A 14,241-nucleotide genomic window follows, 5' to 3' on the forward strand; every position below is an offset into this window, starting at 1 on the left:
CCGATCCTGGCCGACTTCACGGCCGGCGCACATGGCTGTGGCATGGCCATCCTGCGGACGCTCGCCCGCGCCTTGGGGGCGGACCCGGCGCTGTTCGCCGAGACATGCGACTTCGAGCACCCGTCCGGCGACCACGTGCGGCTGACCAGGACGGTCCCGGTGGAGGTCGCCCAGAAGCGCATCGGGCTGTCGTCACACACGGACTTCGGGGCCGTGACGGTGCTGTTCAACTGGCTGGGCGGGCTGCAGATCCAGAGCCGGGCCAAGGAGACCGAGGGCGACTGGCTCTATGTCAAGCCGCTGCCCGGCCATGCCATCATCAACCTGGGCGACTGCATGGTCAAGTTCACCAACGGGGCGGTCAAGTCGGCCAAGCACCGCGTCGTGCCGTCGCCTGGCCGGCAAGCCACCGTGGACCGGTACAGCGTCGTGTACTTTGTCCGGCCGTGTGACGATGTGCTCATGACCCCGTTGAAGGGCTTCGAGGCGGACCAGGTCATCAAGGTGGCGGGCAAATTTGGCGACAACAAGCTCTACACGGCAGGGGAATGGAATCGCGCGAGGCTGACACAGATGGGAGCATAAGTGTAGTACCATAATTAGTTTTACGTCTCCCCTGAACAAGACTCGAAGAGGTGGTGGGTACTGGAGAGATATTCCGAGTGTCCAATACATGAAAGACGTCGTTGGGACATTACATGATCGTGCCAATAATCCTGAGACGCCGTCGACAGTACGCATAGGATCAAATGTATCCCTTTTCACAGCCTGTCAATATTGCCTCCAGGCCTCAATAGGATCAGGCATGAAGTCAGCGCCAACCTCCCAATTTTAAGCGTTCTAGGATTATTGTGCTTTTGGTTGAAATCTCCCAGCTACACTGTTTGGGTAGGTCCTTGCAATGCTCGAGCCACCGTAGAAAGTGGTCATTATGAGTGTCGCTAGGACACCAAAGACACCTATTTCCATCGCTCTGCCCTAGTTGGACGAGTGACGATCTCCTCCGTAGGACGTTCTCTTCATAATCTTCGGACTGCACTCTGATACCGATCGTAGGCCTACCAGACCCATGGTGACATCGAAGTCCTGCAACGGGTTGTCAGCATGGACTTGCCCATGATCAGAAAGTCGAGAACAGCACTAAGAATACTTACTCCCAGAAGTCCCATCAGGACCTCGCGCGCGCCAGCCTTTCCGGCAATTCCAAGTCCGTAGACCCACGGTCGACCGATCAAGACGCCCTTGGCCCCGAGACAGAGAGCCTTGAGGATGTCGGCACCCGTCCGCACACCGCTGTCGAACAGCACGGTGAGTCGATCGCCCACGGCTTCCACGATCTCCGGGAGCACATCCAGCGTGGCGACCGCACCGTCGACTTGCCGTCCACCGTGATTACTGACGACGATCCCGTCGATTCCCATCTCCGCGGCGATTCTGGCGTCCTCGACATGCTGGATGCCCTTGAGGACGACGGGGCCCTTCCAGTGCTCGCGTATCTCCTGGAGCTCGTCCCAGCTGTGCGCGCGGCCCGAGAAGATGTCGGAATTCCACTCCCGTGCGGCGGCCATGACGTCGGCCTCGACGTCGACGCCGGATTTCTGGCGAAATTGGGCTCTGAAGACCGGGTCGGAGAAGCCGGTCTGGTTGCCGCGGCCCTTGATGAAGGGGACAAAGCCCTCGTCCAGATTAGCCGGGCGCCATCCCAGAGCCCACGTGTCTACCGTGACGACGAGAACAGTATATCCGTTCTTGGCTGCTCTGTTCAACAGGGAAATGGTAATGTCCTTGTTATGAGGCCAGTAGAGCTGGAACCACCGCGGCCCACTCTTATTGGCCTTTGCCGCGTCTTCGATGCTGCTCGTGGCCGCCGTGCTGTGGATATAGGGAATTTCAAGATCCGCAGCGACCTCCGCAACCCCGATTTCTCCATCCTCGTGGAAAACGCTGTGGGCACCCACCGGAGCGAGCAGCACGGGAGTCTTGTACTTTTTGCCGAAGACGGTCGTGCTCAGATCCCTCCGTGTCGCAGGGACCAGCATCCGAGGGATCAACTAAGCGGCCAAAAAAGAAGCCCATCTGGCATCAGCACAAGGAACATCCAAAGTAAGGGAGCCAGGAGACGTCTGAACTATCTCTCACCTTCCACTGCCGAAATGCCAGCCTGTTCGCATCCATGGTCGCGTGTTCGCCAGCTCCTCCGTATAGGAAATTGAACGCCTTGCTCTGCATGGCCTTTCGGGCCTGTTCTTCGAGCTGGTTTGGATCGCATGTGACAAGCGGCAATCGACCACGAAGCATGCCATTGGTATAGATGTCGTATTGGTGCTGTCTGAATCTGTCCGAGGCGGCAAATGCATCGAACGCCTGGTCACCCATTGCTGCGACTGGTGGGTCTTGTACTGGTGCTTGTTGATATTCCCTCGCAGGACAATATCTCAGGCACAAAAGTCCAAGAGAAAGTGACACAAGCCTTGGGTTATCAACGAGGAGTAGCTTGCAGAACCATCCTGTCACTCGCGGAATTCATATACAAGCTACCTGCTCGAGTCTCGGTTCGTTCCGGTCTGTCGAGAGGTATTTGCCAAATTCGAAACAGGGCTATAGAGCTATATGGGGGGAGTAGGAGCCAGCAGGAGTCAGTGCATGGAACACGCGGAATTGAGATGTTTGGAAACCCTTGAGGTTTGGTGACCGCGGAAAATATAACGCGTACAGGTGCCCAGGGTATGTGACAACTAGGGCGTGTACATAGGATCGTCATGGAGACGCTGAGCTCGTGTAGCAGCTCGCTTACAATGGAGAGGCGATGGCGTATGCCCTGATCCTCCGTTCAGATGAGAAGCATCTTTAGATTCTAGTATTTAACAGTACGTTGGCAGTTAGAAGATTTGATTTCTGCCGTTCTGATAGATTTTAAGACACGGCGATATGGCGTACCAATGGGCCCATACCGATCTGGTTGTGGATTGCCTTTCATCTCTCTAGCTACCAACAAGTGTGGCTCTAGCTGTCAAGGCAGGACATGATTGATGAGCGTTAGTGAGACCACAAGATTGATTCTTACCGCTCGACTGCAGAATTAATATTTTACGAACGATCATTATGGCACCCAGAAGACTGACAGGACCCCGATAGAGGCTTGGGGAAGTTGAGATCGACCCGGATGGGGCATGTTCTCCACACTCTAAGAACTGAGTCGTACTCGTCGGCGGGATGAACGGCATTCAACTAGGAATTCTGCCGTTCCCAGAAAGAAGGATTCCCCGCATAGTTTGCAGTACCGAGCACAGATACAAAGATGCCAGCGCGCTTCCCCTCAGAATTACTTTCTCCCACTGTTTCAACACCATCAATCCTTCCATGATATAGCTCAAACAGAGGCCTACAGAATGCGTCTCAACCCAGTTGCTGATGATTCCGTGGCGGACCCCAAGGAGAAAGAGATAGTAGAGCGGGTAAAGGCCAGGCGGCCTGGGAATCAGCTGTTGGATCTGGACCGGGCATTGCTGATTGCTCCACAAATGGCGGATGGATGGTCAGTTTGTCTTTTACCAGGAAGAAAAAACAAACGCCATGTTGGCGATCGTCTTTTTTTGGCCCACCTGTTTCCTATGGCCCATATCTCAGAAGATCGTCTTCAATGGATCCCTATTAACCCTCGTTCGTCTCCTAGGAACTCCTTCCTGGGCTCCGTTCGCAGCGACACAAAAAACTCCCTCCCGACCAGCATCCGGCAGGTCGCCATCGCACGCACAGTGGCCCTGAACCGCGGCTGGTATGCCTGGACCGCGCACCACGACTTGCTCCTCGCCGCCACGGACACCAAGATCTCGACACCAGCAATCGATTATCTCCTGTCTGCCGAGCCCAAATCTGCACACGCCACCCCGCCTAGCGGAAGCGGCTTCACCGAGAAACACATGGCGGTGATTGCCTATGTGGACTATATGACCAAGGATCTCATGGTGCCCGACGCCGTGTTTGAAAGGCTTCGGCAGCAAGGGTTCAGCGACAGAGAGATTGTGGAGATCACGCTATGTAGCTGTGCGTATAATTGTACGACTAGATTTCTGTGGGCGCTGAATGTGGGGAATGGCATCGACTATGAACAAATGGCACCCCTACCGGCAGATCCAGGGCGGAGGGGAACCCTATGAGTGAAGAAGATCCGCCGGCAGAGAAGTGCACTCAGCCCAGGAGTAATGAGCTATAGAACGCGGTGGGAAGAATTGGCAGTAAATACCACGATACTTACAGGATGATTTCCACCTCATCAAAGCCCATTTCCGGCTTCTGAACGGCTTCGTTAGCGAGTAAACGACGTAGGACTACCGTACATGCGATTGGTGTCGCGTAGTTCAGTATATAGGTAGTTCGCTATCAGGTAGCCTAACTTAGTGCCGGTGGGCAATGGTGCTACCTCAGCAGCTATTCCAATCGAAATATTGGGGCTCGGTGTAAGGCAAGAAGCATCAGCACTCCTTCAGACCAGTATCAACCAACTGTAACGGGATGCACAGGAACTCCGCACTTGCAAGGACACTCAAATTGTGCTCGAACACTACTTGAAGCGAGCGCCGTTTGACACTCAGAAATACTTCTACACACTCCTCCCTCAACCTCTCGCGAGAACACTCTTAGTAGGTCCATGCGTTTCCGTATAATGGGGTGAGCTCGCCTACTGTTCTCAGGTAGACTCAGTGGCTGGGGTACGCTTCTTGAAGCATCTGTAAGACCCAGGATTAGCTAAAGCTAGACATAGCTGAAGAAAAGCGCGTACGTAGCACGGCCACCGCCAACCTGGTGGGAATGAGTGCATCTATCTTCGAGAGCCGCGTGAGGTTCCGCAACAGGCTCTGGAGCTGGCTCAGGGATAGGTTCAGGGGCAGGGGAACGCTTCTTGAAGCATCTGTAAAGCATTAGCTAAAGCCCGAGATAGTTGAGTAAAGCATATACGTAGCACGGCCGCCTCCAACTTGATGGGAATGAGTGCATCTGTCTTCAAGAGCTGCCTCAGGGTTTGGGATGGCGACTCCGACGGTCAAAGCCGTAAAGACGAAGATGGTGGACAGCACGGAAATCTTCATTGTCGGTTGCTAATAGTTGTTATTTGAACTGGGAAACAAGGTACTTCTTTTGGACTTGCTTGGATCGCGTTGGTGAGGTACAGCAAAAGAAGAGTGAGGGAGGGTGGCATATATATTTCTTCCCGGACGTCTTCTATCTCCAAGCCAGTTGTGTCGTGCATGGACGTAGAGCCCAGAATTTCCGTGGATCCTGCATCCGCAGAATCAGAGCTGAGACATTCCCCGTTTAGATTACCTGGGACCCATAACGATAGCACGAGTGAAGCTGCCTTTGACGATTGCTCCGGTAAGCACCAACATAGGGAGCGTGAGCGCTACTGAGGAGGCGCTTCTCGGTTTTCATACCTAATGACCAAATCGTCAGTAATACTTGATCCATCTCATGAGAAACTCATCAAAGCTAAGGATCTTTTGAAGATCTTCTCCGAGATCAAGGGGTATTCACTCCTAGGCAACGGACAGGCTGACGGATGGTCCCGAACCAGATAGATTATGCCGGTGATTTGCGAGTACGGGGCCATCAGGCATGGAAAGTCATGCAATTTACTGGTGCCAGACGGGCAGGCTATGGTATATTTCGCCGTCTCTCTTTAGAATAAACACATCCTAGCAAGCCATCAATCAACACCGGAATTACAAAGCTATGGCGCTGCGGAATATTGAGAAATGGTTGGGCAACACACATCGATCGGAGCATTGGAAGCGATGCACGGCGAATCGATTCCGCCTTGGAAACTATACACATAAGCTACTCTCTACGGGCACCGAGCACTGGTGGAGCTGTCGCAGGAACGATCCGATCAATAAGGCATCGACTGGTCGTTTTCATCCCCGGAGGCGGTCCTTTTCACTGTATTATTCGACCAATTTGGCTAATGGTCCGCCGATGGCTCTAAGAGGCAGCCACCATTTACTGCAGCGCATTGTGGAGATATGACAAAGCAAGAAAGTCAGCAGTAGACTGTAGAGGCTGGGCATCCATTCGACTCATGGCTGAGTTCAATTCGTCATGATTTCAAGCTTTCAGCCCCGATGCTGATGGCGCTCCCAATAGACTCAGCACAGAGAGGTACTATTCGGTCAAAGAATCTTCGGATATGATAAAAAACAGCTGGACGGTGATGAATGATGACGGTGGATCGGCAATGGACTTCAGAAAACTATTCATGTCGCATTTCGGTAGGATAGTTCAATTCACTCTCTACGTCAATACCGAGTCAATATAGAAAAGAGGTCTGAACACTAGCATTGCCAATCAGGGGCAACTTTTTGGGCGAGCCTCCGTCCCGATCGTTCGGGGCGCTGCCCTTGAGCCGAGACTTCGCGAGCGGATCCTTTAGCAGCCAGACCCTACGGTAGCCACCTACTTATTACTGAATGCGGTAATATTACTTCTTGCTTCCGCCCCCGGAGTTCCAGCCTTGTTTCATAAACTATGGCAAACATAGAAGCCAAGAGGCTCAAATGCTGGGCATAAATTGTGAGGGTTCTAGTCTTTAGGCGATCGCTAAGGGACTGTGGACCTCTTCCTAACACCTTGCCTCCGTCTTACTCGTGTAAATACGAGGGAATGCCTATTGAAAAATCCCCTTCCCACTTTTGGCATTACCGACCAGCAATAGAATTGAGCAGAGAAAAGCGATTTGGATTTGCCTTCGAAAGTGGGGTGGGAGATTTCAATGGGCGCTGCATCTTAGCGTTTAGAAGTATTCTTTCTCAATCAGATCTGATCCTTTGGTGCCTCTCCTGTCAAAAGTGGAGAGATCTTACATCTCATCAAATGAAACGAGTGCCGATATCTGTACAGCGCAGAAGCCCGAGTGAGGTCCATCAACAGGGGAGCAGGGATTTCGAAGGTGAATGTAGAATCTTGAACTACTAGGAAACTAGTACTGTATAAGTAGGGCTGTTAAGGAAAGATGTGCTTGTCAATAACCAGACATCCACTCCTGTGTTTGAGCACGAGAGCGATGTCCCCAGACAGTCGTCAGTAGCCTTTCAAGTCAATCATCTACGGACGCGATCAACACTATCCTTTTCACTTTTGATACTCACAGTGTCCTCTCTGATGCGAATTTCTCATCGCCTCTTGTGTTTCGCAACAATCGCAACATCAATTCTCATACACAAGCCTTCCAAGGTGGAGCCGTGGGCATGCAACACCCGGATCCCCAGGGTCTTCGAAGGCCCATCTCGCGAATGCCACTGCCCTTCACCGATATTCTCCACCAAACATCTAGGAGAAGGCACATCTGGCGTGGCGAGAAAGCTCTCCGATACCGCCTCAGGCCAGATTGTGGTAGTCAAGACACACGGCCTCCGTCACGAAGACGAGAGCGAAGAAGCCTACCTTGCCTTTATACAAAACGAGTACAGAACTGCATCTTCCCTCTGGCACCCCAACATAGTAGAGACCTATGACATCTACCAAGACGAGCACGAGGCATGGCATCAGGTAATGGAGCCTCTTGCAGTGCGGTTGGACAGACTTTTGGAAGTCACGGAAAATGCTTCCTGGGATATCATCGACTCCATTTTCAGTCACATTGTGCAAGGAATCGCGCATATGCATTCCCTTGAGATTGCCCACATGGATATCAAGGTCGAAAATATAGGGATTAGTGCTGCGGGCGCGGTAAAAATATTTGATTTTGGGAGCGCGCATCCAATACTCGGCGCCGGAGGTGTCCCGAACCTCGCCCAGGGTAGGTATGCGATATGCCGAAAGGCAGTGAGACCATTCAACCAGGATGCTAATACTCTAAAACAGGAATCCATGGCACCCTACCATATCTCGCTCCCGAGATTCTCAAAAACACACCATATAGCCCGGCTGCGGCAGACGTCTGGGCACTTGCCATCCTGTACATCCGCATATCCACTGGCCAATTCCCCTGGGAGAAGGCCAGATTGTGGGACACCTCTTTCCGCATGTTTTGTCGTGATGATGCGGAGTTTAAACCCACATCAGGCTTGAGGAGTATTGGCGACTTGCCGGATCTGCCAATCGACAGCAAATCGATGCGAGGGCCGGCCAATGTACTAGAATTGCTTCCCAGGCACGTCCGCCCAATGCTTGGGCGGATGTTGGATTTAGATCCGGCATCAAGACCAACTGTTGACGAACTCGTTTCACAAGGTTGGATCAAAAACTCAAGGAAACCGACCAAAGCTGAGTTGACCCGGTGGGCAGATGTGCCAGACATATCCGACAACATATCGGTCAGGCCAGAGCTAGTTTCATATGACTACTAGGTAGATAGGCTCGTGTACACTATTATCCCGGGGAGCCCAGCATCGGCATGACTAGTCGAAATGCTGTTCTGCTTGAGGGACTGGTGGAGGCGAGATGTTCCCGCTCACGCTTCTATCTAGACGGCCATTCCCCGATCACTGCTGTCGAACTTCGCTTGTTCCTTTCATGTGTAGAAGCAAAGTCCTTTGATTGCGTGTGTAGAGTTTACACTAACCACGTCTCGGATCCATCTAGCCGTATCAACTAATAGACTGCCCGCACGACTGACGCGGATGTATAAACCCACTCTTCCGGCTGTGTATCGGAATCTTGTCGCCGTCCGAGACATTCTGCGGGAACATGGAGAAATGGACATACAACCCGAAAGCCTTGACCCACGATCGCCAAATTCCAGAAAGATCTTTAATTTCGTGCAGACGGGAGATTTCATGCCAATAGACCCGTAGCAAAGGAAGCGGCCACTTCCAAACAGAATGAAAGGCCTTTCAGCTTCTTGCGCATTTGCCGCAGCTGCAGGCGTTCTAACTCACCTTCTGTATTTCATCCGGGGCGAGCATCACAGAAATGCACATCTATGGATTACCCGAGCATTTACGGCGGTCTGTCTGCTCGCTCTCGCGGTTCTTCATTTAACACAATATCGACCATTCCTCGCGGTTGCTGCGACAGTTGCCCTCAGCTCGTCTTATTTGGCTGGCATTTATATTAGCATAGCGTTGTACCGGATCCTTTTCCATCCACTGCGAAGGTTTCCGGGTCCGTTTTGGGCACAACTGTCCAATCTCTATCACTCATATCTGATCCGAAAGTCTGACAATTACCTTGTAATTCAGAAGCTACATGCGAAATATGGCCCCATTGTCCGGACAGGTGAGTGGAGAGCTGCAATACCGGAACATTATGCTCATGAGAAGACTGAAGGCCCAGGTAACTTATCCATCAACGACCCAGCGGCAATACCCGTCATTCTTAGCAACGAGTCCAAGTGTGTCAAGAGTCCATGGTACGATCGATCCCTGCCGCTGGTGAACCTACATACCGTGCGAGACAAAGGGGTACACGATGCCCGGAGGAGAGTATTCTCGAAGGCCTTCTCCCCGTCAGCGCTGCGAGACTACGAAGAAAGAGTCGCTGTGCACTGCGAGGAGTTCATACGGCAGATGAAACGGATGACAGGCCGACCGTTCGATGCTTCTCAATGGTTTAAATACTTTGGCAAGTATTGCGTGTCGAAAAACCTATCTTCTGCTAACGAATCAAAGCATTCGATGTCATGGGTGACTTAGGTCTTGGGAAAGAGTTTCATATGATGAGTTCTCAGACAAATCGCTGGATCCCGGATCTTCTCGAGACCAGCATGGCAGATGTTGGTCCAACAACTCCTGTTCCATGGCTTGCGCCGATCCTGCATAGACTCCCTCGCGCCGGGCATGGTGCCAGAGCATGGTTGGATTTCGTTGGGTCGCAAGTTCAGGAGAGGACGCGAAAGACGGTGGACAGGCATGACGTGAGACTCCCCCGATCTTCGGTATTGTAAGTGCTGATCTTGTCGCTCAGATTCTGTCTCATCTTGTGGAAGCATATGAGAGTACCGACAAGCGAGATGTCGACTATCAGTGGCTACGCGGTGACACCCGGCTTACAATAGTAGGCGGCTCTGACACGACTGCAGCAACACTGACTTTCCTCTTTCATTACCTGGCCAAAGATCCAGTTCAAGTGGAGAAGCTAAGCAGTGAGCTTGGGCCGTTACTGAAAGGCGGGCCTCGCTTGGACCCAAAGGACGTGTCCAAGGCTCAGCATCTCAACGGCGTGATCCAGGAAGCTCTTCGTCTGCATCCGGCTATCCCCTCTGGCTTTCCGCGAGTGACTCCACTAGAAGGTATCACCATCAACGACTTCTTCATTCCCGGGGGAACCACGGTCGTTATTCCACCATATGCTATGCAACACGATGACGCCAATTATGTCTTTGCAGAGGAGTTTATACCGGAACGGTGGTATTCAAAACCGGAGTTGATCAAAAACCCCGAAGCTTTCCTGACTTGGAACATCGGTAAGGACGCTCACTCCGCGACAACGTGCGATTATAGCTGAAGAACAACAGGAATGAACGGATGTATTGGGAGAGCTCTAGCTATCATGGAGATGCGCGACTTGATCACTTACTTCATCCACGCTTTCGAGAGCGTGAAGTTCGCGCCGGGTGAGGATGGTAGGGCGCTGATGGAAGAAACTCGCGATCATTTCACGGTGGGCGTGCAGCCATTACGTTTAATTTTCGAGGAGAAGGCCCGGGGATTGGCCAACGGTGAAATTGGCACGGAACCAGCTTCCCACTGAAACCGAGGTTTGTGTTTGGATCTGTGGCCAAGTCGTCGGATGCATGTTGCCGAAGCAGGGGCAAGAGGGGAAACACGCCGAGAGCAACTGATATTGCTTCCCATCAATTCTGTCATTCTCTTCCATGCTGCTAGACTTCACACACATAGCCCCTCGACATTTTCTGTCCTTGTTGAACGGGTTAAATCGCCAGCAACATTCGAGATGCCTCGAGGAGAAGCTGAAGTAGTAGAGCAGCTAGAGACGGGCGTCCCAAATGAACGGCCTAGGAAGCGTGCACGTCAGAGCTGCGATACCTGCAAAGCACGTAAGACCAGGGTGAGGCTCCTCCTTACCATGGAGATACATATGTTTCGAAGCTATACTGACATCGGATCGAGTGCGTGGGTCGTGGTATGCTCATCCGCGGCCCTTGAGTAACGTTGCCACCCAACTAAATGGTGTGACCTGCAGCTGGCGAGAGTTGCCAATACTGCAAGGCATTAGGTGTACCTTGTGAATTCAACTTACACAGCAGGAAGAGACCATTCTATAGGGTTTCTGGCGATGTCTTCGACCAGTCGATCAAGCTACTTCGCCATTTCGTATCGGAAGAAGAGCTGCCTGATCTGACGGTAGAGAACATTCAGAAGGTGCTCACCAAGGTGAAAATGCACTCTAGTGACCGCTCTGTAATGGAAACACCCTCTAGAGAGATCGAACGCAGTGGTGTCGAATATACTTACCCTGCTCCCGATGAGATCCAAGAGGTCGTGGAAAGGGATGAACATCCACTCCTGCAAGAGGACTTGGGCTGTATGGTATTGGATTCCCTGGGAAAATATCGTGTGTACCTCCCATCTGCCCTGGCAAGATATGTCGCTCACGAGGAGAAGGCTACGTCGGAGCAGAGTCTTCCATTCGTTGGAACCATGCTGCTCGAATGGCATGCGCGAGCGCAATCCATCTGGATCCCAAAGTCATATCACCATTGAAAACCGGTCTGTTGCCGCCCCTCACGCCAGAGAGTACAAGAACCACCCGGACTGGAGAGATTTACTTGCCATGCCGACAGATCTGTATGCAATATGTGACGCGGTTTTTGGAGCATATACATTGCATTTACTGGTTTTACTCGACGGAACAATTGTACACACACCTTGAGAGCACCTTGCACGATCGAGGGTCGACGGCGACTGCTTCATGGCTCTGTTCGCTCTATTCTATCCTTGCTTTGGGGAGTATGCGATCAGCAGATGATACTGCCGGATCCGGTACAGATGCACCCCAGGATTGCAAGCATACAGCCGACTATCTTGCTATGGCAAAGGATCAGTCATCGGCCGCCGCAGATGAAGCTGACATAGAGGCAATCAAGGCTTTCGGGCTCTTGGTGAGCAGCCCTCGTTGAGAGTGTTTTGTGCATGTTCTAACTCGTGCCAGGCCTTAGCAATGCATGGCTCCTGTTACAGTATGGCTGCCTACCTCAATGTGGGAACTGCGGTCAAAATTGCCTTTTCACTCGGACTACATAGAGACATGTGCTCAAGGACCAAGGACCTGGTCGAAAGGGAGAGATGCAGACGCGTGTGGACGACAATCTATACGATGGACCATGAAATCGCAATTCGTCTAGGCTATCCCTGCGCGATAGTTGACGAGGCCGTCTTCCTGAATATCCCACCAGCCCTTGAACAGGCACGTTTGAGACCCCTACGGTCACAATTGATTGCTCACGTTTAAAATAGGTGTTGGATCCCGGACCTTATATGCCGCTAGGTTACCAGGCTCTATCACTGAGTCTGGTCAAACTGAGAAAGAAGATCAGCTACGACTGTTTCCTTGAACCAGCACATTCCGGCGGTCGACTGCCGATAAGCCGAGTGTTCAACAATCTGACACGCCTGTGTAGGTGGCTGGAGAGTATCCCTTCGTATCTCCATTGGAAATCATTTCTTCCGCCTCAACATCGACGAGCAGTGGCAGTGCTACACTTGCGGTACTGGATCTCTGTCATCTTCATCACACGCCCTTTCCTTCTCGTCTCGATTCCGAAGCCGTCCCGCATCACGGTTCCAGCAAAACAGCAATGCTATGAGCAGTTAAGTGCCCGGTGCATCCAAGCGGCCGAGAGGGCGGTGGAAGTGGTGAAGCACATGAAACAGGCGGAGATCTTGTCGAGCATGACCCTCCTTGACTGCCACTCCATTGGAGAGGTGATGTGGATCCTGATACTTGCGTTTCAGAAGCACGGCGACAGTGGACATCAGCAGCTCATCAAGTTCTGCCTGGACACCCTCAAGAGCATGGATCAAGTAGGTTGGTGTGAGAAGGTCTTGCCTGATCTCGAAGCAAGAGTGCAAGAAAGCGGTGCCTTGGACTCAGTAGGCCGTCTCAACGGCTCACGCCAAACACTTCCCGAACGAATACCTCCGCAAAGCAACCCAGGCTCTAGAGTCAACGACCGCCCAATGATGCAGGAGCTTCCATCCGAACCTCCCCAAGCCTTAGAAGACTCATTTGATTTCCCTGACTTGTAAGTTGCGCCTAGGCTCTGAGGGTTTTCTCATTTCCTCTGGCGATTCTAATCCGACGATTCCCGCATAGTGATTTTAGCAGCTCTCAATTGGACGCCCTGGAAATGGTCGAGCTCGACTTTCACTCGGAGTTGCTGGGAGTATTCGATGGTGCGACTTTATCGACCCCATTATCAATGTTCGGTATGCCCCAGGTGTAGTTGATCCATGGTCAGGCGGTGGGGAGCATCCAATGAGAAACACTGGACACATGCAATAGATTTCGCCGCTAGGGTTGTCAAATACTTCATGCTTTTCGCGGACCTCGTATGCTGCAGGGAGGTCAAGCAACGAAGTACACTTGCTTGTGGAGGAATTCCGCAAAGGCTGCATGAAAACCAATCACGAAACCCAACCAAACTCCCACCTAGAGGACATTCATGAGTATCACTCCATAACTGCAGTCTCGGAGTGCCTTGCTCTCATGATAATGTATAAAAGCTACAGCTAGTCACTACTGTTCGATTCACCCACACCGTTTGTAACTATCATATATCCCCTTTGCCATGGCAATGGCGATCGAGCTGGCTTCACCACACCTATTTTCTGCTCTCTTGCCTCTCTCCATGCTCTGACCTCTTTTTCCTCGACAAAGTTTCCGTGCAATCCCAGACGGAGCTTGAATGGCAGATGTATCACCGCTACTGGTCCCTGTTTGATATTCTGCGCGTCGAAGATACAAATGTCATTCCGGAGAACGTCGAGATGGTTCAACAGCGCGACAAGGTAGCCGTCCCCTTCTCGTGTCGAGTTAGGTCTTGGAATGAAAGCTGGTTCTTGGAACGTCGCACAGGCTCCGGCCCAGAATGTCTCGGTGATCGACTTATCCCAGGTGAAGTGTCCAAGGCAATTGAAGAGCCCACCCGCTGGGGAACCACACTTTTCAAAGTCGTACGGCTTGGTATTGTCAATCACGGCTTGCCAATAGTGGTTGTACTCCATGGTCACAAAGCGATCGTCAATACGAGAGAACTCTCCCGAGTATGTCTCGATCTCTTCC

The 14,241-nt window shown here is 52.0% G+C and overlaps 4 protein-coding genes across 4 annotated transcripts; all 4 read left to right on the forward strand.

Annotated features, from left to right (window-relative positions):
* Positions 1–7,155: 7,155 nt before the first annotated feature.
* PV07_04972 (uncharacterized protein) lies at positions 7,156–8,342 on the forward strand (the record flags this gene model as incomplete). The annotated part of the gene is made up of 2 exons (XM_016391833.1): positions 7,156–7,792; positions 7,858–8,342. The coding sequence occupies 2 exons, from the start codon at positions 7,156–7,158 to the stop codon at positions 8,340–8,342; spliced, it is 1,122 nt and encodes a 373-aa protein (XP_016249352.1).
* Positions 8,343–9,616: 1,274 nt separating this feature from the next.
* PV07_04973 (uncharacterized protein) lies at positions 9,617–10,686 on the forward strand (the record flags this gene model as incomplete). The annotated part of the gene is made up of 3 exons (XM_016391834.1): positions 9,617–9,850; positions 9,901–10,399; positions 10,451–10,686. 3 exons carry the CDS (start codon positions 9,617–9,619, stop codon positions 10,684–10,686), a joined length of 969 nt encoding a protein of 322 aa, XP_016249353.1.
* Positions 10,687–10,942: 256 nt separating this feature from the next.
* PV07_04974 (uncharacterized protein) lies at positions 10,943–11,660 on the forward strand (the record flags this gene model as incomplete). Its single annotated transcript, XM_016391835.1, has 2 exons — positions 10,943–11,004; positions 11,222–11,660. 2 exons carry the CDS (start codon positions 10,943–10,945, stop codon positions 11,658–11,660), a joined length of 501 nt encoding a protein of 166 aa, XP_016249354.1.
* A 326-nt stretch (positions 11,661–11,986) lies between these two features.
* PV07_04975 (uncharacterized protein) lies at positions 11,987–13,402 on the forward strand (the record flags this gene model as incomplete). The annotated part of the gene is made up of 4 exons (XM_016391836.1): positions 11,987–12,058; positions 12,109–12,330; positions 12,414–13,201; positions 13,273–13,402. The coding sequence occupies 4 exons, from the start codon at positions 11,987–11,989 to the stop codon at positions 13,400–13,402; spliced, it is 1,212 nt and encodes a 403-aa protein (XP_016249355.1).
* Positions 13,403–14,241: the final 839 nt, after the last annotated feature.

The sequence above is a fragment of the Cladophialophora immunda genome (assembly GCF_000835495.1).
Source record: "Cladophialophora immunda strain CBS 83496 unplaced genomic scaffold supercont1.3, whole genome shotgun sequence".
NCBI classification, from domain to species: Eukaryota; Fungi; Ascomycota; class Eurotiomycetes; order Chaetothyriales; family Herpotrichiellaceae; genus Cladophialophora; species Cladophialophora immunda.